A 23,916-nucleotide genomic window follows, 5' to 3' on the forward strand; every position below is an offset into this window, starting at 1 on the left:
AGGCATGTCAAAATGGCCGTAAGAACTGAAAAAAGAACTGCTATATCTAATATATAATGCGTTGGAGAATAAAGGAGCTAGACAAATTCCAGACCTCTTATTCTGCACCATTTATTGGAATCCATCCATTCCCGCAGCCGTTTTCCTTCTCAAGAAACAAAGATAGAGAGAGCACAAGGAAGAAATGATGACTGATTGAATGAATTCAGTGTCTGAAAGAACAAGTGTTGATCGTGGGAAGAAGACTCAAAGAGTATTTAAATGGAATTCTGGCAAAGGAATAAAAAAATCCCGTGCAGGGCGTAATCAAGGGAGAAGTGAAAAGCGACAAATCCCCAAAAGGAAGATTTTAGCAATGAATGCAGCAGCTAGCATGGTGCAACTGTTCCTTAACATGCCGCCTGCTACGACCACAGCACAGCTCTAGCTTCTCTTCTTGTCTTTACATCAAAAAATTCAGAAAATGAGAGAAGAAAATAAAAACTGGATCAAGAAATTCTTATGGGAGGGTTTTTGTGAATACTAGCTGGGACACTTGGAAAGGAGGCAACCTAAGATTGAAGTATCCGATTATTTTCCTTTTATTCCCCTTGTACTTTTGTGGCTTTTGGGACGTGTAGAAAGAGATACAGTACTTCTTCTGCCTTTTTTTCCCAAGAAAAAGGAGAGATATTATGTATGTGTATAATTGCGTGATCAAGTTGCACATCTCGGTCTAGGACCGTAGGTTGTTCATCATTGGCTTCTCACTTCTGTACGGAAATGTTCAGGCCCGGGGGTATTAATAGTCCGGTAATTAAGGGCCTTGGATTCACACGGTTGAGATTTAAGAACAAACCCTGGTCATCATTGTATGCAAATCATTGTTATGATAACGCTAGGAAAGGGAAAAAGGGGGAGGCAAGAAGGTATGCAATGAGAAGAGGTCGATGAGCAATATTTTATTCAAGCTTTTACCGAACATGGTTGAACATCTTTTAATTTTTGTTGGTTTTTAAGGTATAAATTAAGAAACAACACCTTAGTTAGTGTTATAATAAAAAATATTTTACTTTTCATTCATCAATTTTCGCTTTTACAGAGATAGAATAACAAATCAACGATAAATATCTTCTAACAAATTTTAACCAAAAAATAATTGTTAATAACTCAACATAATCTTTTACTACCAAATCTTCTGAACAATCTTAACAAAATTTTGAAATTTCTAACAAACTGGAAATAACCAAATACTAAAAATCCTAATAATTAGATTTATTCAATAACTATTTTATTTATCCTAGTGCTAGAAAATCTAGAAAAATCTGCAGAGAAATTATATATATTTCAACACTTCTCCTTGCTACTTTTGTTGCATATTTTGAATTATCTTGTGAAATATATGAACCTTGTTTTGGACTATAAGAACTTTTGGAACTGATGATTAGCATTACAATGAATTTCTTCTTTTAGCTTTTTATGTAAGTTGAAGATAAGTCTTGCAAAAAATCACTTTTTTTTGGCTTCTTATGCCAAATTCCAAATAAAAGATGACTTTTTTAATGTATCTAAATTACATTTCTTATAGGTTCAAAGTGGAACACCCTCAATGCTTGTTATGAAATATATAAGACAAACCCTAAAACTTTTGTATGGTTATTCACAAATTTTGTCATCACCATCATCCTTGGATTTTTCATGAGTATAGGCTCCTTCGATTGGTTTATCAATAATCTTCTCCTAAATTTTATATGTATTTGAATTCTTGATTTCTTCATGTTCCACTTTAGAATTGTCAAAATCCGACCAATTAGTATTGAAACTTTCTCTTTTCATTTTAATTGAGAATAGTTTACTCTTAATCAAATCACAAGTCATTATCTTTGTGAAAACGGCATCAGAAAATGATATGTGTATAGTGGCCTTGGATCTTTGTCTAATTGCAACTCTATGTTCCCTAATTTATCTACCCATTGGTTCTTCAATTAGTGATGAAACAAAATTTGTCTCCACCATAATGCATAGATCATTGACTACCAAATAAGTTCAAAATTTAATGGTCTAAATTTGGTAAGTTTCACCACTAAAAATTGAAACATTTGACAAAAAGATCTCTACTATTTTATGGCTTTGAATTGATAAAAGATTCTCACCGAATGCGCTATCTCTCAAAAAACAACACATGCTTTTAATTTTCTCAAAAAACAACACACGCCTTTAAAATATAGGTTGTGTATACCACTTTATTGGATTTTAGGATATAAACTAAGAAACAATACCTAAGTTAGTGTTGCAAAAAAATTGCTTACTTTTCACTTATCAATTTCCCCTTTTACAGAGGTAGAATAACAAATCAACCATAAATATCTCCCAACAAATCTTAACCAAAAAAATACTTGTTAACAATTCAACACAATCTTCCGCTAACAAATCTCCCGAACTATCATAACAAAATTCTTAAATTTCTAATAAACTAGAAATAACCAAATACTAAAAATGTGAAACAAATCCTAATAATTAGATTTATTCAACAGCTATATTTTTTATCCCAGTGCTAGAAAATCTAGAAAAATCTACAGAAAAGTTGCATATTCCAACATTTTCCCTTCATTTTATAACCAAATACTAAAAATGTAGAACAAGTCCTAATAATTAGATTTATTCAATAACTATTTTATTTATCCTAGTGCTAGAAAATCTACAGAGAAGTTGTATATTCCAACAATTTTCCTTCATTTTATATTGAGCCTTTTAGCTGCAAGAAGAATACATTTGTCTGAACGGTCAAACAATTTGAAATGATATTCTTCTTTGGCTGGAGGGGTCTAACGATGATCATGACCATGAGTGAAATTTGGCAAACTGGCGTTCTCCTGATCTCCTCTGCTGAAATTACAAGACAGGATAAAAAAGAAAAAAAAATATTTAGCTTCGTTATATGCGAAGTAGTAACAACTCGAAAGGAAAAAATGGACACGAGGCGGAGAAACTGATGTACAATCCAGCCAAATTGGCAAACAATGCAAAAGCTCAATGATTTGACAAGTTCCGATACCAGCTGAGCTGATTAATCGAGTGATGTTAGTAGTGTTAAATTGTCCAATACATGCAATCAAAAAAATTCCTGCAACGAATTTGCAAATTGAATAAGTTTCATGAACAGCATTAGTATGATGTTTAAGTAACCGGGGGAAAAAAAAAATAAAAATGACGACATAGTGTCCAAACTTGCAATTTTCCGTCTAGGCTGGGTTTTTTGTTCCTTTTCTTTTTCTCGACCACTACTTAATTAACTTTGGAAAAGACCATCAATAGTTCCTGATTAAATCGGGCTTCATACCGAAGTACAGTTGCTTGCTGCGGATTCATAAGAATCTTTTTTTTTTTTTAATTTTTTGATAAAGTCAAAAGCAGATTTATGAGACCCAACAGACAGCAGCATTGAAGTTGTACCTAGGAGGAGAGTTGAACAGGTGGGACCCAGCGGAGAAACATATCCGCTGTTACTTTTTGACCATCATCTCTACTCTTATTCAGGTCTTGGTCTTGATTGATGCGTGCAATTCAAGAACACTAAGAAGAAAGACAAAGAAAGACAACCTATGATATGCATGGATGATGGATGGATGGATGGATGGGGATCCTTTGATTGGCCTGGCGAAATCCTACTGGATCTTTCTGCTACACTAAGTAGAGTCCCGCAAGCCACAGCCACCTCTTAAACTCTTTCTTCAATTTACCACGCCTTTTGTGTATCGGACAAAAAAAAAAAAAGAGAGAGAGAGAAAAATTACTAAAGGAAGCTCTTTTCTGGTCCCTCTCTTTTTGTTACACAAAAGTTTCAAGCTTTTTCAAAAAGTACTTCTACTGCGAGAAATTAAAGTTCAACTTTGAAACCATAACCATAATTTTACCATCTTCTCATCAAAGGTTAGGTACACGCCACATTGGTGCAAATGTGAAACCTTGCTCGGACGTAGGAGATTTCTCTGCACAGCCAGCAGCACGCTTTTGTTTTATGTCCTTGCCCGCATTCCAAATGTAGTTCGAGAAAGGAAGGAATAGGGAGGGAGGGCAAAAAGGCAAGGCGTATAAGCAGCAGCTGAAGCATGAAAATAGGGCCCCCAACCTTTTATGTACTTGTGACACGCGCCTTTGAACTAGTAGTAAATAATGGACATGTTCGTACTGCACTTGAAAAGGGTGAGCAAATGCAGCAGCTGGATGCATACATACGAAAACATTTGTACTATTGTGTAGTATGTCTGGCTGCATTATCAGCTGAAGAATTAATGCGCCATCTTGCGGCCCTAGCCCCCGCAAAACTTATCTAGCATTGAATAGACACTGACCAATAATTACATATAGTTTCCCAAGCAATTAAGATGTTGCATGGAAAGCGAAGTTACAATCGTCAATAATCACGGGATGAGAATAGAATATATAAGCCAGGTGGGGGCTTCATGTAATCAGGGCCCTGCTCCCATACTACACGGGAGGAAGAAAAAGTACAAAAAATAGCTTTTTCATTTTCACACTAGATTACATTCATGATGGTTTTTCAAGCGTCCGTTTCTTTATTTTAATTTTTAGTCTATGCGAAGAACTACTTTGGGTTGCATTTACACTACTATCCAATGGCTTTATTACCACCTTTGCTCCACTCGTCTCACCTGGTGGGTTCGGTTGCATGCTTGCCCCAGATCCGGAATCGTCCTTCTTCCTATACGAACCCACCGGAGGTGCCTTTCCCTCCCCACCAGTTGCAGCTGACCTAGTTTCACTATCATAATTACTTCTCTCGTGCTCCACTTGACTAGCTTGCTCATCCCTACTAATCCCTCCTGGAATCCCTTTCTTCCTCTGCAATTCAACTGACGAGGATGCCTTCGCCTCATCACTCATGAGCTTTGACAACTCCTTTTCCTTCCGCTTCTTCTCCTTCTTTAGACGCTTCCGCTCCAAGTATTCTGGGTCATTTCGGTGACCTTTGTGCTCATCCCGTTTCCGCTTTTTTTCTTTATGTTGCTTCTTATCTTTTTTCTTGTCCCTCTCTTTGACCAAAGAACTGGTCTCGGGACCGGGTCCATTCACAGTCAGAGATTTTAAACTTGCATATTTGTTACTCATCATCTCTAAATGATCATCTTTCACAATGCTCGTAGATATGTGATCACCTGGCGGTGATACCAGATAAACTTTGCTTGAATCAGCTGTGCACTGCAGTTCCTTCGCATCATCAGCTGCAAGTTTGGCACTGCCTATGCTAGCAGTTACTCGAGACCCCACATCATGGCTCGAATTCACATCCTCAAGGTTCTGATTGCCTGTGCTAAATGTCTCAGCAACAATTTTTTGAGGTGCGTCAACAGAGACAGAACTGCTTGCACCTCTATCAGCATCAGCATGCCCATCTTGAGACTTTTCAAGAATTGCATTATCAGGATCCTCTGCCCGGCTTGAAGCAGCAGAATGTTTGACCTTAAACCGGAACACTGGCTTCTTCCGCTCAAGACCATTGGAAACAGTATCATTCTCTTTGGAAACTTCAGCAACAACTAAATTATCGTGCAAAAGTTCAGCAACTGGCTTCATTTGTTCACGACTGTTTGATGGTGTTTCTGCTCCTTTAGCAGCCTCAGTCATGACGATGTTCTCACGCGGTTGGTCAATGGCCTCGGCAATGACCATGTTCCCATGTGGTGGGTCAACGGCCTTGGCAATGACCATGTTCTCATTTGCTTGGTCAATCACTGGCTTTGATTGCTCATCACTTCCAGAGAGAGCCTGTAGTTCTTTTGCAGGTTCTGGCAGGAAAATATCACTTTCTCCAAGTTCAGCCACTCGATTCCGCTGCTCATTGTTTCCAAGATGAGTATCTGCTTCTCTATTAGCTTCAGGAGCCAGCAGACCATCAGGTTCAGCAATATCAATAGCCTTTGTCAAATCATGACCATTGGAGAGAACATCGCGCGCCTGAGAAGCCTCAGGAAATACTGAACCATCACCATCACGTTCAAGGTCAAGAGCCTCCAGAGAGGGTTCTGGAGGCTTAGACTGTTTGACAAGAGCAGCAAAAATGTTCTTAAGTTCACTGCAAGTTTCTGCATGCCCCATTCTCAGCGTCTCATCCCTTGGTGCCCCAAAAAGGGTAGGTGCCCTAATAGAGTGATGAACAGAAACAGGCTTAAATTTGCAGCAGCTGATGACGTAACCTATTTTTCTTCCTCAAACAGATAGCGAGCAACCAGATATAGCAAGAATGCAGCATATCCAAGAATAACATCATCTTAGCGTTATAAAAATTACCAAGTTCTGATGACCAGGCTACTCATATTTATCCAGGAAAAGGAAAGGGACACCACTCTCAGTTAAATACCTAAGGAGATCCATTTATCCAATTGAATGCTTATCATCTGCTATTGAGATGAACAAAGAATTCTCCTTTTTCCAGACCATACAATAAGCTCCAATGACAAGTGCATATCATTTGTCTCTCTAAGATTCAATGGGGCATAATCAGCATCACACCTTTATTATGTGTCTCCAACTAAGGAACATTTCTACATAATTAGAAGGCATTTTCCCACCAAAAAAAAAGGTAGTCATTGAGATGTATTTTTTGCAGATAACTACATAAAATAAACGTGCTCCTAAAGTACAGTTGGATGTACTTAAAAGTCCCATAATCTGGAAAGGCTTAAACACATCGAACTGCATGTCAGAGATATTTGGACACATTATGGCAAGATTTCATCTGCTAAGCTCAGAAAAGATAAGGCAGGATGAGGCATACGAACCTTCGAGCTAAGACTTGCAAAATGCAGAAAAGGTGATGACGAAGGGTAATATTGTTGAATGACATGGGGCTCTCAAGCAAGCGAAGCAAAGCCACAAGAGTATCACTCTTTACATCATTGTCAGGATCAGATCCAGTTCTCATCTGGCATAATCGCAAAGCATGCACACCTAGCTTTACTTGTCCTGTGATGTAAGATCAGAAATTTTGGTATATTATGCATTTATTTTTTCTAAAAGAACAAACAACTATCACTACATGCTAAACTGAATAATCAAATGGACCTTGAAACACTAGAAAGAATACAAACCTCTTAAAGATGATTCTTCATTCAAATATTTTATGAACAACGTCAATGCTGCATCAATGCCAGCAGACTGAAACTCAAGATCAAGGAGTGCTCTACCTGCTTCAACACGAACTTGCCATACAGCCTTAAAAGTACGGAATGGCTGAATTAGTTCAATTACGCGATCCTGCAATAATCAGCATTTCAACATAAGAATAACTAGTTTGTAGAGTAAATATACATCAGAATGGAAAATACTTACAAGAGGAACAAATTCTGAAAGCTTGATTGCAATTTGAGTCAATGATCGAATACAACTGATAGTCAAAATTCCATTGTAGCTTGGCATTAGCCTGTATATTCATTTTCCATAGCAAATGAGAAGCCCAGAGTCATATAAAGGATTATATCCAGTATTCAGTGAGTTAAGGCACCTGTCGAAGTGCAAAAGTCGGTCGAGGCGCTTGAGAAGGGAGGACAAGTAGATTATAGTCTGCCACGAATTCACAAACACAAATATTAAACCATAAAAGATTAATTGGAATTTGCTATCATGCTTCAAAGAACCTTCAACAGACAAACAAGGTCAAACAGAATCTTCAATGTAGTCCTTCATATCTACACAGATAGCATAATTCAAGATGATGAAAATCATGGCAGGCCTTCAAAGGTGAACAAGTAGATCAGTCTGGCACAAATTCACATACACCAAATATTTAACTGTAAAAGATTAATTGGAATTCGCTTTCACTTTTCAAAAATTTTAACAGACAAACAAGGATGAAGAGAATCTTCAATGTAGTCATTCAAATGTACATCATAACCAATATGCTTGAAGAAAACCAATGCCGGGCCTTCACATAAAATAACATAGGAGCTGAAATAAATTTTATGGTTTACCTAACCAGGTTAATCTCTGGAATTAAAGTACAGAACCACTTGGTCAATCAAGAGAGGAAAAAGAGCTTAGTAGTAAATCCAGCAAAACTAGCATATGCAAATATGAGAAAATTACCATTGAAAGAGCACATGCAGTAAACATGAAATATACTACTGCTTCATCAATCCAATTATTTTTTAGAATTATGAGATTGTTTACTTTGTTTCCCAGCTAACTTATTTAGGTTGCAATTTTTTGAACTTCAATTGATTCTTTGCCAATTAAACAGAGGTGCAGTAAACCTCATGCTTTCTGCACATTTGACTACTATATCCCTGAATAATGCAACAGGAAATTAGATTAATAAGCAAAACCAAGCACTAATATCTTCAAGAACAGGCAACTCGACCAACAAAGCTTAGCACATGGTGTGAAGCAGTCAATTCTCTGGGTCCCCAAGAAGGTGATGCTATAGCCACATTTATGCATTCCACTGTACAGTGATTTCTCAAAGATCTTAAAGTCAAGTTAGAGCTCAATTTGGTTATTGTTCCATCACTGCTAACAGGAACTAATCAAATAGAAGAAGAGTCAAGTTCATGCTGTAAATTGTCACCTTTACACTTTCACACATCTAGATCACAAAATCTGAGATCTTAATACCAAAAGTATAATAAGCTTTTTCCAGGCCCAATAGAGGTAGAGCTTCTAATAGTTTGCTCAGCCCCAAGATTCTAGAGTTTCTTATATTTGATAATCTGCATTGGAAACAAGCCTACCAGTAACACTGTCAAAGTGCACGAGTAATCAGGTTTCAGCGTAGTAACAGGATGCTTAAAGTATACTAAACCCTCTAGAAGTATCATCTTGTACTTCAAGTTAGAAAAGAGAATGAGGGGAAAACCAAATAAGGTGGAAAGCAGATATAACTGTCTCAAGTGTCCTAGAAGTTGGCAGGGGAATGATCTTTTATGTAAACACCAGAGTTAGTAATCTTCACTTAGATCAAATCCACAGGTACACATTGTAATGCATTTTGTTCACTAAGGCAGTATTATCCAAGCTGGACAAAGAGTACAATTATATCAGTATCCTGTCATGCCTCGAATCGGAGATATTTCCTCGGTAGAAAAAGATTTAAATCTATCAAATCCAGTCAGGTTTGGTTTCCAGATTGGAACCATCTTTAACTATAATGAAGTGTTTCCACACTACTACCTATTAAATATAACCCATATCGTGTCTAATAAAAACAATGTCCACAGGAGCAAATAGGCAGCTAGATCATAAATTCAACTACCAAAATAACTTAAAGCACAAGAACTTGCAATTAAAGGCATATGAGAGCAACAAATAAATTAATACACACACTTATGTCGAGAGCAAATAATTGGCAGAAACAGGGCCCATATCTATAAGGAAAAAACATATGCATCACATGTACAATTCATCAATCGAAAAATAAACTGAATAACTACAGACAACCACAAAAAAGATATGAGCACCTGTTGCCCAAATTCAAGTTCGCCAATGGACTGAACCAATGCAGCAAGCCAAAAGACATCAGAGTAGAAATTCCCATTGTTGTCGTTGTACTGTGCAGAAACCAAAATTAGAAAAAGGGAAAAACAGAAAAAGTATATGCACATGATGCAAAGAAAATTTCAAAATAACTAAGCAAGAAGTCAAAGAATGGAGTACGAAAAACTAGATGCCCCTTACATGTGAAGATATGACAAGTATCAGACACCTAGAATCCCAACAAAACACGACACATAGCAACACGAGCAATCTAGTATATCTCAAGTACAAGCAGCAAGACATCAACAATGTCTCACAATTTCAGATAGATACATCCTCCTATATGTGAAACTTCATTAACAAATTGATCACTACTGATTTAATACAGAATAGCGTCCAGCCCAGGAAAGTGGTTATAGCAGTCAAGTAACATTTATAGCAGTTCTCCAGCATTACGTTGCATACTATCTAAGGATTTCATAGAAAAAGAGATTACCCAGAGCGCAATTTATGCATATTCATTACCCAGAGCACAATTTATGCATATTCAACTACATTCTAGCATGATGGCCACAACCCCCTCACCCATCAGATGACCATAGCTTATAATTATGAAAGAGGTTTTTACCTTCAAAAGCTGCAAAATGAATTCCACAGCTTCTCTGGGACTTTTCTTATCTGCTGTCCTGACCGTAGCTATTGCTAATGGAATAACCTGATAGGACGCAAAAGTATGAAACACAAGTCAAGTCCAGATATTAAGTAAATCCAGTTGAAGTTACAAAAAGGGACAGATGACTTGCAGTGACACATTAATCATGATATAGACTATGAATATTCAGACCAACTATGAAAAAGCCCGAGAACCAAAGACAAAGAATGCATTTAAAAATATGGAAAGTTGGGTTAAGTTTGTTATCATGAAAATTCCCTTAGACACAACCTGACTCATTTATCACCATGTTATATATAAGAATTTAAATAGCACTGAGACAATCATACACAAATCACATCCTACCTCATATCATTACCTCAAGTACAAAGTACTCCTGAAAATCATGAAAATCATTTGGCCTGCAATGCAATGAAAAGCATAAGCCTGAGCTATAGTGATTCCTGCAGTACTGAATAGAACTAAAAGCAGGAATTGCAAGAGGCTCACTTGGGGAGTCCAATATCAGGGTCGAATCTCCTGCTTTTATAAAATTTAATCAGATGGAGTAAGCCAGCCCAATCCGTTTCCTATTTATACCCAATAACAGCACATCAATATGACAATGCGTACTTGTCAGAAATGCACAAGAATGTAAACTAGAAGATAGAGAACCTATAATATATGAATAGGAACATTTATGAGTTCCCAGGACTGAACCAACCATAGAATTTGTATCAACCCAAGGCCTTTAATTTATTTACAAAATTATCTCTTTTGCCCAGATGAGGACACACAAATTTAAAGAATCTACCATGACAAATAAACAAACACCAAAGTTTTTTATTCACCACTTGGATTGGAAGAACCTGGGCCCAGATGGATGGATGTAATCACAAATGAGTGCTTTTCATAAAGTTATTAGATCTTGGCAGAGAAAACTTGTTTGTTCAAATTAAAGAAAATTTACTCAGACAGATTTCTGACCACAAAAAGGAAACTTCACTTGAAATACCAAACAGACTGGACAAAGCAGCATTGAGATTGGACCTCTAAAACATGCTTTGATATTTAAACACAGAAGACATGAATTTTGTATCAGTTTTAAAAAAAAAAGCATTCCAATTTTGATGCAAAAAGAAGAGGGCAACAATACCTCAGAAGCAGTAATAGCCAATGCGAATGCCGCCTCAATCCGGATTCTCCAGAAAGCCTTGAAAGTAAAATGAAGAATTTCAAGTTCATGGAACAAAGAAGGGTGTACAAAGAATGGGGGATTATCAAAGGGAAGCAGAAGAGAACCTTTGTGTCAGTAAGAAAATTATTCAAAGCATTGATAATAGAGAAGGACTGTTGTGGCAATGCCTCCAACATAGCTATTGCTTGTGCCTGTGCAACAACATCTTTGTCCTTCTCCAGTTGATTTACCTGAAAAAGAGAGCACATTTAGTTTACTAATATAAGCATAAAATGAGCAAGGAGCATTCATCCTTCAGGAAGTTCAAGCCTCGGGAAACAAAATGTGCAATCTCCCAGTCTGAACCCCAACACAATGAATGAAACACAAAATTCTTGAAAGAAGCATCTTTAATTGCAATAGTAAACATGAGGTTAGACTGACCCTGTATTATTGATGCATGTGTAATACACATATATCATGTTTTGACACGTGTAACAATACACACTAATCATGTCGGGAGTATAAAGATCGCATCCACACAGAAAATTAAAAGAAAGCTAATTACTTGACAAAAATAAAAAGGTAGGTAATGTCTCAATGGACAACCAACAAATTTTTAAATTTAATTGCTCAAAAGATAAGTTTGCTGATTGCCATTAGAAAAAGAGTATCAAGAATCATAGAAGGTGACAAACTTGGTACTTTGTAAGAAAATAATGGAGTTATAGAATAACATCAGAATGCCTTCATTATGAGGTTTGAAATCCAACTGCCAACTTCATAATGTCAAAACTATCTTATTGGAAAGAACTGAAGACAAAGCATACAACTGCTGCTGCACAAAGATCAACCAATGAGGGAATAGTTGAATGACATCTCAAACCGGGAAAGAAAAGCCCAAAAAAAAAAAACTCATACTCTAAAAGAACTACAAGGAACCAACAAATGAGAGATAAAATAAGGACCTTAAAAACTTAAAAGTGAAAAGTAAAAGAATATTTTCCCCCTATTTTAATTCAAAATATTGACCAAACACATCAAGAACACACAAATTCCATGGTAGACACAATCCTAAAAATATCCAACATAAAAAGTTCCTTATAACAAAACTAAAATTGCTTTCAGAATGTTGCTAATTCACCAGTATGGAACATATTAATCAATAAAAGAGCAACTAGTAAAGATGATCACTCCAAACTTACCCACATTTGTACAGGTTGATTAAAGTGAATCTCAGCGAGATATTCCATTTCTGGATCAGCCCTCAGCCACAAAAGGGGTGAATCTGAACTGCGTAGCACAGCAATAATCATTTGAGACATGGCAACACAGAATGCTATCAAGTTTAACATAATAATGTATGCCATCATCCAAAGTAACATACTTTGAACGTATATCTAAAGCTGGCACAGAGTCACCATTATCATCAGAACCATCTGGTTTCAAACCCTTTCTAGGTTTTTGAAAGCGTTTAGCGGCAAGTTTTGAGTGACACTGTATCTCAAGCAGCTGCCAGGAATCTCCAGCCATTGGTAGAATCGGATGGTCATACATGCCATCAAGCTCATGGACTCGTATGCTCATCATGCCAGGCCATCCAACATCACCCTCTCTTTTTTCAGAATCAGGATTTGCATTAGAAAGCGCTGCAGTTGGATCTGGCCTAGCTGTACACCCCCTCAGTACAGCCAATTCAATCATATTCTTCCTTTTGTTATATGAGAATCCCATCCTTTCCATGGCACAATAGGAGGACAAATATCAAATGGAGGCATCATCATATACAAGCAACATCAAAGATGTAGAAAATAAAATTTGAGCCATAAAATTCATACTTAAGCACTGGACAGCCACAAGATCCAACCCAACGAGGAAAAAACTCCTTAAGAAAAGGACGCTCAAGATTACCAACTTTGTTTGCAAAGTGTCGAAACTGCAATACACGTTGGAAAGAAAGACATCAACTCTAGAATAATCAGTGAAGAACCACCAAAACTATCAAAGAATCAGACAAATTCTGCCAGAACGTTTGTCAAAGGAGCATTAATGTCTTTTGCTATGCTACTATCAGATTTTCAGACCCTAACTCGTTCCACACCAAATTGACAGAAATATCTGGAATACAATATACTTGTGATCTAACTTCTACCATACAACTTGATCAATTTGGCCAGCACAACAAAAAACCAAACCAAGATGTATTTGATGGATCTGGTTGCATCAGCAGTCCTGCTGGAGTAGGCTGTGACACATAGTAAAAGGAAGAACTTTGACTGTCTTTGAATAAGATAAGGAGGAATTTCAAATGGATGCACTACAACTTAAAAGCAGAAGTACAATATCCAATGAGGCGACGACAAGGAAATTCAGAAATACGTATACCATAGAAAAAAAATCTAGTGCTCACCCCAGCAGTAAGAGTATAAAGCAGAAATTTGAGAGAGAGAGAGAGAACTCATCGGACGGGAAAGAAATAGAATAAAACAACACCAACAACCACCAGCTACCTTTATTTTTAATCTAAGTCCCAGCTAATTAGTAAATACTAATACAACCACGTTTGGTCTTTCTTGCTAAGCCCTACAATCAACCTCTTCTCCTCCACTCAAATTACCTTTATTCCTCCCCTGATGGGGCAAATAACTTTTTCTTCAACTCTAGACATTGTCTATTTTGGCATCTCCCATATGGAAGTCCAAGATTTGGAAAATCATAATCAAGCATAACATAGGTTAGGTACTGTGGTATAATTATGAATACCTCCTTAGTGCTGAGAGTTCTCAAAGGACGACTTGTATCTTGAGCACGGACAACTATTACTTGAAGAATCTACAAATACAAAGATTTGATCATGTAAGTAAAAAAAATATTTGGCAAGTTGATGCAGCTCAACCAACAAATTAACAAGCAAGTATATCAGCAGTTAAAAATGAGAAGATCAAATTATGATATTATGAGCAAAATCAATCAAGCTAGCAACAAAGCAGCTGTCATGCATATTGCATGTTAAATACTTGTTTTTGTGGTATATTTTCAGCATCGATGTGATAACTACTTTATAAATAGAAGAAATAAAAGATATGAGCCACCTATCACCCACCTCCAGAAGTGAAAACTACAATAAAGAACCAAAAAAAATTGTGCAACATAAGAATTGATTGAAGAACATTTGATAAGTTTTCCCCACAATCTCCTCAGCACCTTATTTACAACCACACATCAAGGAATTAAAACTCTCCCAGATAGCATCCAAGAAAACAGTGCACCAGCGGAGACAGAGACAAGAAACCACTATATGACGCAAAAACTATGGCCCTACACAAAGCTTTTGTCCTTACTGGGAAAAATCAGAATGCAACCAGAATGTTCAACATATTTTATCACAGGTCTTCACCCCAACCCCCAAGAAAAAAGGTGGGAGGAGGAGCTCTTGTAATTTAAAAAGAATGTATTTAATTGACGAATGCCTTCCTTTTCTTACAATCAAAACCCATAACTAACAACATTCAATATGGAAAATTTTCTTTCATGCATGATTGGTTCAAGCTTCATAAAGGTGAGCATATAAAACCACATCTGAAAAATGACGAGAAATTGTCCACTGACTTTTTGTAGTGTCAATTTTTTTTTAACAATTGTAGCACATTCAGCCTCAAAAACACTACAAGCTTCAACAGGATATATCCATCCTTTCCACGCACTAGACTTGAAAGTCCAATTATATATATTTTTAACAAAATATAACAAAAAATTGTAAATGACTAAAAGAATATGATGAATTACTATATTGTGAAAAAGACCAAAGAAAACTAGACTATCAAGCCACACAAAAAGCAGTCTTATCAGAAAGAGGAAATTGCTGCGCAGAAGACATTAATATTCCACTTAGCCTAACCATAAAAAAACTTGCATAATAAAATAAAGCACATACTTCAGGGATTAGAACCAAGAACCAACCTTTAATCTCAATTAGTTTCTAATTGATGCTACCAGTAGGGTAGCGCAAAAAAAAAAAGGAGGTCTTTCAGCATGAACAAAGTCAAAAGTAGACATATATCACAATGATGTATACATTCTTACTTTTCGGAACGACTCAGGACCCATTTGCTTTTCCAACATTTGAAGGACCGCAACCTGTAACATGAAGACATAATACGTCAAGACATAGGGATGCTAGAAACAGAAGAACAAGTGCAATTTATTCTAAAAAACTAACAAACAACTATCAAGTATCATGGGAGATAACAACTTACAGACTTCCATGATCTTATTTTTCCATAGAAACCAAAGCACTGAGTTCCATACAGATCTTTTGAAGAAGCCGATGAGCATAAGGCAGTTGCACCACTATCATCCGCCCCACAGACACCACAATTGGCCTGCAAGTCAAGCAAAAAGGACAATATTAGATCGACATGGAAAACTATACCTTACAGCCAACACCTCATGGTCAGAAGCTAGTATGGGACCATATGCCTAAAATAAGCTATAAGCTGATTTGAGCTATTATTAAGCAAAAAGCATGAAGAGTTGGTCTCCTTGGCTTTCTATCTTCACTTTTAGGTTAGAGTACAAAAAATTGTTCCTCATAAGACGCCAAATACCCTCCTAAAGCAACATTCACCTTCAGAATCTATTTGTATAACAAGGCCTTGTGGATGTCAACAACTTGTTTAGTGATCTATTTCTCATCAAGCACATTAAAAATAATACGTCAAATAAAATCAGGCACCCAATTTGAACAACTAATATCTTTCAGAAAAAGGACATCTCTGTTGCGAAATAAAACAAACCTTAAAAAAGCTCCCTCCATCCCATAATTTGAGAAGTTTTTTCTGGAAAAGAAATTTTTAAGGGGAACATGTAACCACTGTGAGGTGGATGAGGAGGATTTGGATGAATTTACAATGTTGTCCTCAAATTCAAAATTTCCAAATTATGAGGAATGCATTGGTAAGCAGGTAAAGTTACTTTTTCAAATGGCAAAAGTGGGAAAGCTAATAAAATGTTGTGTTGACAACTAGAAAGAGACTTATTTTGGGATGTCAAAAAAGTAAACATGACATTAACAATGGGATGGAGGGAGCAAGTAACAAGAAATTACTAATAACATTAATGTCAAAGAAAAAAAATTTTCCGACACCCCAACATGAATCAATGAGCATTTATTTCGATTCCATAACATTTAAGTAAAATTTCCAACATACCCTGTTTCCTTGGTGAACCACTAGAAATGATTCAAATAAACAACTTACAGCTTTTTTAGGAACGTGAGAAATTGCAGTAGACAACTAACTAGTTTTCCAAGGATTTTCATCATGACCCCTTACAAGAAGATTGAATCCACTATTTTCAAACAACTGACCGTACTCCACAACAAATTTGTTGCTGTATTGGCTAAGGTCAATAACTTTTGTAAAAAACGAAATTCTCATTGGAAAGCAAACCTTATATCGCCTATAACGTGCTTCATTATTTCCCAGGAAACGCTTAACGAATGAATCAGTCAGAAACCCAGCAAGACCATCCAGCAACCAATCTGACGGTAAGCACAAGCAACGATATCAAAATGCAAGTGTCTAATCATTATCATTGAAATAACTCATTTACACACTCACCATCAGTTGGTGCTTCAGGGGTGATATATACACCAAACCACTGTCTTGCAAGAGCATAAGCTAGTTTAATCCTGGTTTCAATCGTCTGTTTAAAATTCTGACCCATTAGCAGATATAGCAAACAACATAGAGAACTATGAAGAATAATTCACAACTTAAAATCAATAAAGAAAGCACACTGATGGGGAGATTGTTAATAACCCAATAGATGTGATTTACTGTCTTCATAATTAACATATGAGCAAGGTTAAGTCCAAACAACATCCAGTATAATTAGGGATTTAAAAATCAGTCAAATCAAACCACCAGTTCACAAAACACATCACAAGCTTTAGAAAATCCAGAGAACCAGGACCACAAAGGGTCAAACTAGACAATCAGTGGTTCAAAAATTGTCATAAAAATGCTCACAACCTATTAGGATGTTGATAATAGCAATTGAGGCTGTCTATCAGGGAAAAGCAGTCCTTTACTACGTCAGGTAGCATTTGCTTACGTCCCCTGGAAGTTCCGCTTCAGTGTAATAATTGATCAACTTACACAACCAACCAGCTCAAGGGACGTAGATTTTACTACAGTGTTGTCTATTTGACCTCCTTGGAGGAACTACGGAAAATGTTCAAAAAGTACCAATTAAAATTAAGAAACAAGAAATAGATCTATAATCCAACCAAGTCAAAATTATCATCAAATCCTCAACCAAAAAGTACAGCAAAGGGCTTGATAATGCTTTTGACACAGAGAACATTTTGATGAGTAGGATTTAGCTTCATAGTTCAAAAACAACAAAAAGGCCCCAACTTCATTCTACAACTCTCTTCAAGTTTGCATAATCTGTACTTGTTAAACTATCATCGCTTTATAAAAACAAATGTCCCTTGCCAAGACAGTCACTCAGTTGCTTCAACACTCTGATGCTTTCTGAAAAATCACAAAACATAAGACACCATCCAATTTCAAAAACTCCACATTTAGGCATGCCAAGTCTGCTAATTGCTAATGCTAATGGTTGACAACTCAATGTCCCATATTGTCATACCTGATCAATGACTTTCTCATCAAACAGCAATTGAGAACTAAAGATGCTAATAGAGGCTCCCAGACTCAAAGAGGATATTGCCATCTCAGGAGCAATAAAAACTTGTGCATAGCACCCAAATGGAAACGAGGCAGAGAGGTATTCCTCATAGTAGCTGTTAAAAAAAACTAAATATTAGGAGATTTACACAACAAAGCAAAACATGTCATGACACACCCCAAAAAATAGAAAAACTACCTGAAAGCACTGTGGAAAAATCCCAGAGTGTTCTGCAACTTTGACAAGTTAGTAGGTAGACAGATATGTGACAGCAATGCATTGTGGCGATCAGGAACAATTTCAAAAGGTGCAACTGCCAAGGATATCCATCTAGCAGCAACAGGAATATTTAGTTTGTAGACGTATGTTTTCCGTGGGGGATCCTCCTTGCTCAAGACCTGCCAAGCAAACAAATTTTGGAAAATTGAAAAAAATGAACTAAATTAACTCTCTAAACAAACTACATGTCATCCATCTAAGACACTTCAAAGCAAATCCCAATAAAAAGAGAGGAAAATTGGTGCATAAAATCCCAGAAGAACTAGTGTAGACTTCTGCAAATTAATGTAAACAAGTCGACCATGCAAGGATCTTGTCAAATGACCATGTAGATATATCATCTTTCTAGCGCAGCAAAATCTGATGAAGCATGAAAATTCATGACTTAAATCTACCAAAAGTATCAAGTGCCCGATATCCCTGCATCACTAGAAGTTCATCCCTTCTCTAGCATCATTTCTAACTTTCAACAGAGAGCAAATTAGTTGCTAGGTTGGATGAATGGTAAAAATATGTGACAATTATCTGAAATTAAAAAGTTTTCCTAGCTACGGGATGCTATCAGAAAGTAATTGCATTTCCCTAATATCAAGAGAGACAGGTCCAACGCATTGAACGCTCAATGATGTAGACAGTGATATTACCCAAAGGTATAGCAGTTAAAGTGAAACTAAGTAAATACAACAATGGTAAAAATTCTACTCTTCTTCATTGTTTATGCTATTCAAAAATTAAATCCTATACCTGACATGGATTAGAATATGTAAAGATCGCTACTGTCATGATAAATACATATGAGTCAATACATAAATCAGCCTAACATAATAAGAAAGGCTAAGAGACTGATGCCCAGAGCTGATACAGGGTCATAAACAGTTCAAAAGCACGGAAAACTAATTTTCATGTGTCAGCTAGATTTCTTCAATTATCAAAACTGAACTGAAGTTATTTGATTGCTGTTAATGATGGCAAACTATGTGCTTGCAAATGACAACCAACTTCCTATTTACTGAATTATTTGCAAACCGTAAACCTTACAATCAGGGAGTTAGCAGGTTTTAAGAAGCAAAATACAGCCCTGGTATTATTGTTTCAACTAAAATTAATGATAAGACCCTGAACCTAAAGAACATTACACCTACAACAAGAAACAACAGTTTGCAACAGTCTCTGGAACAATTGGATAACATTAATCAATTCAAGCCTATACCACGGGAAGTAATCACAATAAATATGGAGCCTCCAATAAATCAGCTGATCTACAACTAAAAGAATCTCGTAACAACTGTGCATAAAACAAAATGATAGAGTTCTACTTCACCTGATAGAGTAAAGTTCCTGAGCTGACCGCCACAAAGTTGCAAGCCACCGTAAATTCCAGATCATAGCTGGACAAGAGTCACAAAGAATAGAATGATTAGCATGAAATTTCACAACAATAATTACCAACCATATGTTGGATCAGAGAATCAGAATCGCATTCTTACCTGCAATGCTGCAAATTGTCATCCATGCATGGGAACCAGCAACGGGCACGCCTGATTTGGTTATCAGTGTGCAGAACATTATGGTCAAAGTGAATTCCTGTTTCTGCTTTCTCCACCCAATACTCAATCCGAACCATCTTTAAATTCTGCATTCAACATAACCTACATGAGGAATCATAGGAAAGTAAACCTCTTCGCATAAGATTAAAAAGCAAGGGAAACAATCAACTTATAGCATGAATGGAAAGGGTACTAAATTTCACCACCAACTGCAAGGGTTGGACATTATTACCAAATCTCAGTACGTAACAATTCAATTATTTTGCAATGGAACAGAATTAACAATTTTGTATAAAAAAACTACCAATTCTCTGTTCAGAGCATCTTTGAAAGAAATGATGTAATTCAGTAGAAATGTCACCAACACAAACTCAGTTACATGTATGTATGTTACCAAGTGATCTACCAAAAAAAAAAAAAAAGCAAAAATTCAAAGAAGCAAATTGAACAGCAATAGAAAGTCCCCAATTGCTTCTATATATGAAACTTATTCAAGTACATAGACTCCTCAAATGATAAAAGCACGTTTAGTAATTCATCTCCATACACAATCAAGCCAAGGAATTCACAATACTAGTCATAAACCTGAGTGCTCTCAGCTGATGGTTGTGATTCATTGTCAAGCTCTATTTGTCCTTGTCGTTCCCCATCTGGCTTGGCAGACTTACTACACATTATCAGCAAATTAGGAACCAGCTCTCTTTCAAGAGACGATAGATAAACAGATCCTGCTGCATCAGCAGCTGAAGTAGCTGTTGAGACAGAGCACCATCTATCTCCATTATCCAGATTTAGATAATGAGGGAAAACTTCAAAATGAGCTGGCTCTCCATCAACTGTTACACTCTCGATTGCCAGATTATCTGCATGCAAACCCACTATCCCATTCTCCGGTACGATTATTTCAAGCTCAGTGTAACTGAATAATCACAGAAACCATATTTCCCTAGTCATCTTCCAATAAACAATGCATTATGAAAAAGAGGATTAACGGCATACGATAATTTTGGTTCAAAGCTCTTCTTCATCGCTTAAAAGTGAATTACAGCAAGAAACTCCACAATGAGTAAAGAGCGTTAAATTGTAAATACACTCAAAATGCACACCCTCAACCCAAGAACAACAAAAGAATATGTAAACCACAAATATGAATCTCATTTTCAAAGGCAAACCCAGAATACTACCACTGTTGAATGTACAGACCACATTCTGTATTTAGCCGACTCCTGAATGGCAACAACCCTAGATTGGGTACACAGAATGGCAGGGAAAAATAAAAACTGATCCAACACCAACTGCAAACCTTGGAAATTGTAAATCCTATCAACACATTTAAATTGAGTTTCTATAAGTTAATATACTTTTGCTATACCCTCACTAGTACTACTTGCACATTATCACCCAAGCTATTAAAAAATGACGCTCTTGTTTCCAAAAGTAATAACAGCAGCAAAAATTGTTTTCCAAGAATATCTATAGGAATTTCATTGTACTCTAATGCTGTTGATTCAATATATATGACTTTACGAGTGTATTTGGTCAATAACAATAAGGTTCAACATTACAACAAATGACTCTTAAGTATCAAAGATTCACGCTCCCATAATTACTAATTAGAAGAAATTTTACTTCATTACATTTTAGCACCTCCCTCCACAAGTTCTGGTAAGGGTAGGATATTGATCTCATCAACAAATTTTAAACTGATTAACTTACATTAATAGACTGAACTAATTGCCAATTGATTGGCTAAACCTTGCCAGAAACTAAACTAGCTTCCCCCCATCCTAATTTTCTTTCACTCTAGTGACAGCTGATTCCTACACAAAATCTCCACCTAAATTTTGTCAATCAGTTTAATATCCCAAACCATCCAAATCATTCGATCTCCAACGTAAACATACTCAAGTTAGCAAATTTCTTCCTTCCAATTGAACATATAACAAGGTGGCAGCACTCGAAGCCTATCACACCTTCCATCCCTACCAACTTAAAAACTCTCCCACATTTAGCCGGTACCTTCAGCAATAACAATCTGCAACTTGAGACCAACAAAATTCAACCTTTTTACGAATTAAATCTACTTTTTCTCACTAATTACATTTCTCAATTTTCAAAACAGCTCCTTTAACTCAGTCACCATAAAATTTACTACTATCTAATCACCATCCAATAAAAATCTGGTTACTGTACAAAAACAGTAATCGCTCAAATGAGCGTACAATTTGGAAAGTTCAAGAAAAGAAGTACCCGTAGATTCGACGCTTTTCCATATCGATTGATAAACAAAGCTTCTGGTGCTTGACCACTGCCTCGGAATTATCAGGTTTCTGCTCTTCAATTTTAGACTTTTTGGGCTTCGCCATGCCAGCATTTATCTACGGATTTTGGAAGGATTCAGAAAAAAAAAGAACAAAAATTTGAGTGATGAAATGAATTCAGAGAGAGAAAGAAAGACAGTACTGTGAATTCAATCTCTCTCGCTCGCTCTGAAAAGAGTGGGAGAGACGGGGGAGGATTTATAGAGGAGAAGAGGGGAGTATCTCTGTGTTTTGGATCAACGTGGAAAGTTTGTGCCCTAGGCTCTGTGATTTAACCTTGACCGTTGAATGTTGGAGATAATTTACTGGACGGCTAGATGTTGGTTTTGGTATTAAATCTGCGACTAGATTTTTCATGGATCTTGTACACGGGTGCATTGACTCGTGATAAACAGTCTTTGCTTTCTGAAGAATAAAATCCAAACCGGGGGAAAAATTTTTTAATTTAGTTTTTTTTTTTTTGGTATCATCTGTCATTTAGCTTTTAATGCAATACAAATTTCGTTCGTGTTTATAGAATTACGTTAGTGTTGGCATTAGTTTTCAACCATTAAACCTACATGTTATATTTCCAACAACAATTCACCTTGATATTACCTCTCAAAATTATTTTGAAATCATAAAATATAATAACTTTTATTTCACATAAGCATCTATTTAGATATATAAAATACATATTATGTTAAAATTAAAAATTTGAAACAGCGTGTAGTTTTAGAAGTTATAAAGTTTTGTAATTATGACAAATGTCAAGTGAGCAAGCATAATTTTCATTTTAAATGATGATGATGATGAGTTCAAACAATATTGGTATTAGTATCGTACCTAAAGTTTGATTCAATATACATATTATGAAAAAGACTTTGATTATTCCGTGAATACACGGGACTTTGATCATTTTGCCACATTAAGCAAAAACGGTGTTACTTTTTTCATTGCTAATCATAAAAACCAACCGTCTGCGTAACGGGTGCCATAAAGCTCCCACGGGTTTAGCCACATGATAGTAGCGTTTCCTTGGGACCTTCAGGTCCCGGATTCGAAACTGCGCTATGGGGGCGCCTGTGCACTTATCGTGCCTTGGTCGGGTTGGGGCGCGGGACTCAGGCCGCAGGGGATTAGTCGAGCTCCGTAAGAATTGACCCGAGCACCCCTGTGTCGACAAAAAAAAAAAAGTATAACGGGTGCCATATGGGCAGTTATTAAAATATATTTTATATGTTAGATTTTTAGAAATATAAGAATAATTAGGGAAAGCGTATAAATGTAAAGGGATTAATTAGAAAAAGTGTATAAATACAAGAAAAATGATAATTGTTAGTATGTGTATCAAATGGTAGGTTGGATAAAATATAGATGTACTAATTAACGAGAGTGCTTGTAGGACATCTGTTAGTAAAACCTAAAACTAAATAATCTATCCACATGAGTTATTTGTTTCAAGAAGTATTATATAGGTTAAAAAATTTAATGAAACAATAACAATGTCATACCCGTTTATAAGACGAAATGGATTGATTGTCAATATTAGAGATTATATCCAGATGTAACTATTTGATTAGCACTGCCCTTAATTAAGTGTGACAACTTTTAGGTGTTATGGATTTTATTATGAAATTCAAACAGACACGTAAATTTACTTCTAAAATGTTGTTGTGTGATTGTAACTTTTACCTTTGGTGAAGTACACTTTTTTTTTTTTAATCCAATCCAATTAAAGCGAGAACTATAACCCAATAACATGTCACAAGCTACAAAAATAGTAGCTGCAAG

General features: G+C 36.3%; 1 protein-coding gene across 1 annotated transcript; it reads right to left on the minus strand.

The window, feature by feature from the left end:
• Positions 1-4,485: 4,485 nt before the first annotated feature.
• On the minus strand, positions 4,486-22,288 carry LOC113767989 (transcription initiation factor TFIID subunit 2). The gene is made up of 25 exons (XM_027312199.1): positions 22,073-22,288; positions 20,408-20,741; positions 19,763-19,908; positions 19,597-19,663; positions 18,195-18,394; positions 17,958-18,111; positions 16,919-17,003; positions 16,748-16,839; positions 15,554-15,679; positions 15,381-15,434; positions 14,061-14,129; positions 13,136-13,233; positions 12,685-13,032; positions 12,503-12,590; positions 11,423-11,548; positions 11,277-11,333; positions 10,631-10,710; positions 10,500-10,542; positions 10,097-10,183; positions 9,453-9,542; positions 7,502-7,560; positions 7,330-7,420; positions 7,089-7,254; positions 6,780-6,963; positions 4,486-6,139 (listed from the first exon to the last, which is right to left on the minus strand). The coding sequence occupies exons 1-25, from the start codon at positions 22,186-22,188 to the stop codon at positions 4,528-4,530; spliced, it is 4,572 nt and encodes a 1,523-aa protein (XP_027168000.1). The 5' UTR covers positions 22,189-22,288; the 3' UTR covers positions 4,486-4,527.
• Between the last annotated feature and the right edge of the window lie 1,628 nt (positions 22,289-23,916).

Source organism: Coffea eugenioides, chromosome 4 (assembly GCF_003713205.1).
Source record: "Coffea eugenioides isolate CCC68of chromosome 4, Ceug_1.0, whole genome shotgun sequence".
NCBI lineage: Eukaryota > Viridiplantae > Streptophyta > Magnoliopsida > Gentianales > Rubiaceae > Coffea > Coffea eugenioides.

Coding starts and splice junctions, on each gene's coding strand:
- LOC113767989 (XM_027312199.1), bottom strand. CDS start 22,188: ATGGCGAAGCCCAAAAAGTCTAAAATTGAAGAGCAGAAACCTGATAAT. Junction 15,435..15,553: donor AAATAAGATCATGGAAGTCT/GTAAGTTGTTAT, acceptor TTCATGTTACAG/GTTGCGGTCCTTCAAATGTT. Junction 7,421..7,501: donor CGACTTTTGCACTTCGACAG/GTGCCTTAACTC, acceptor ATGAATATACAG/GCTAATGCCAAGCTACAATG.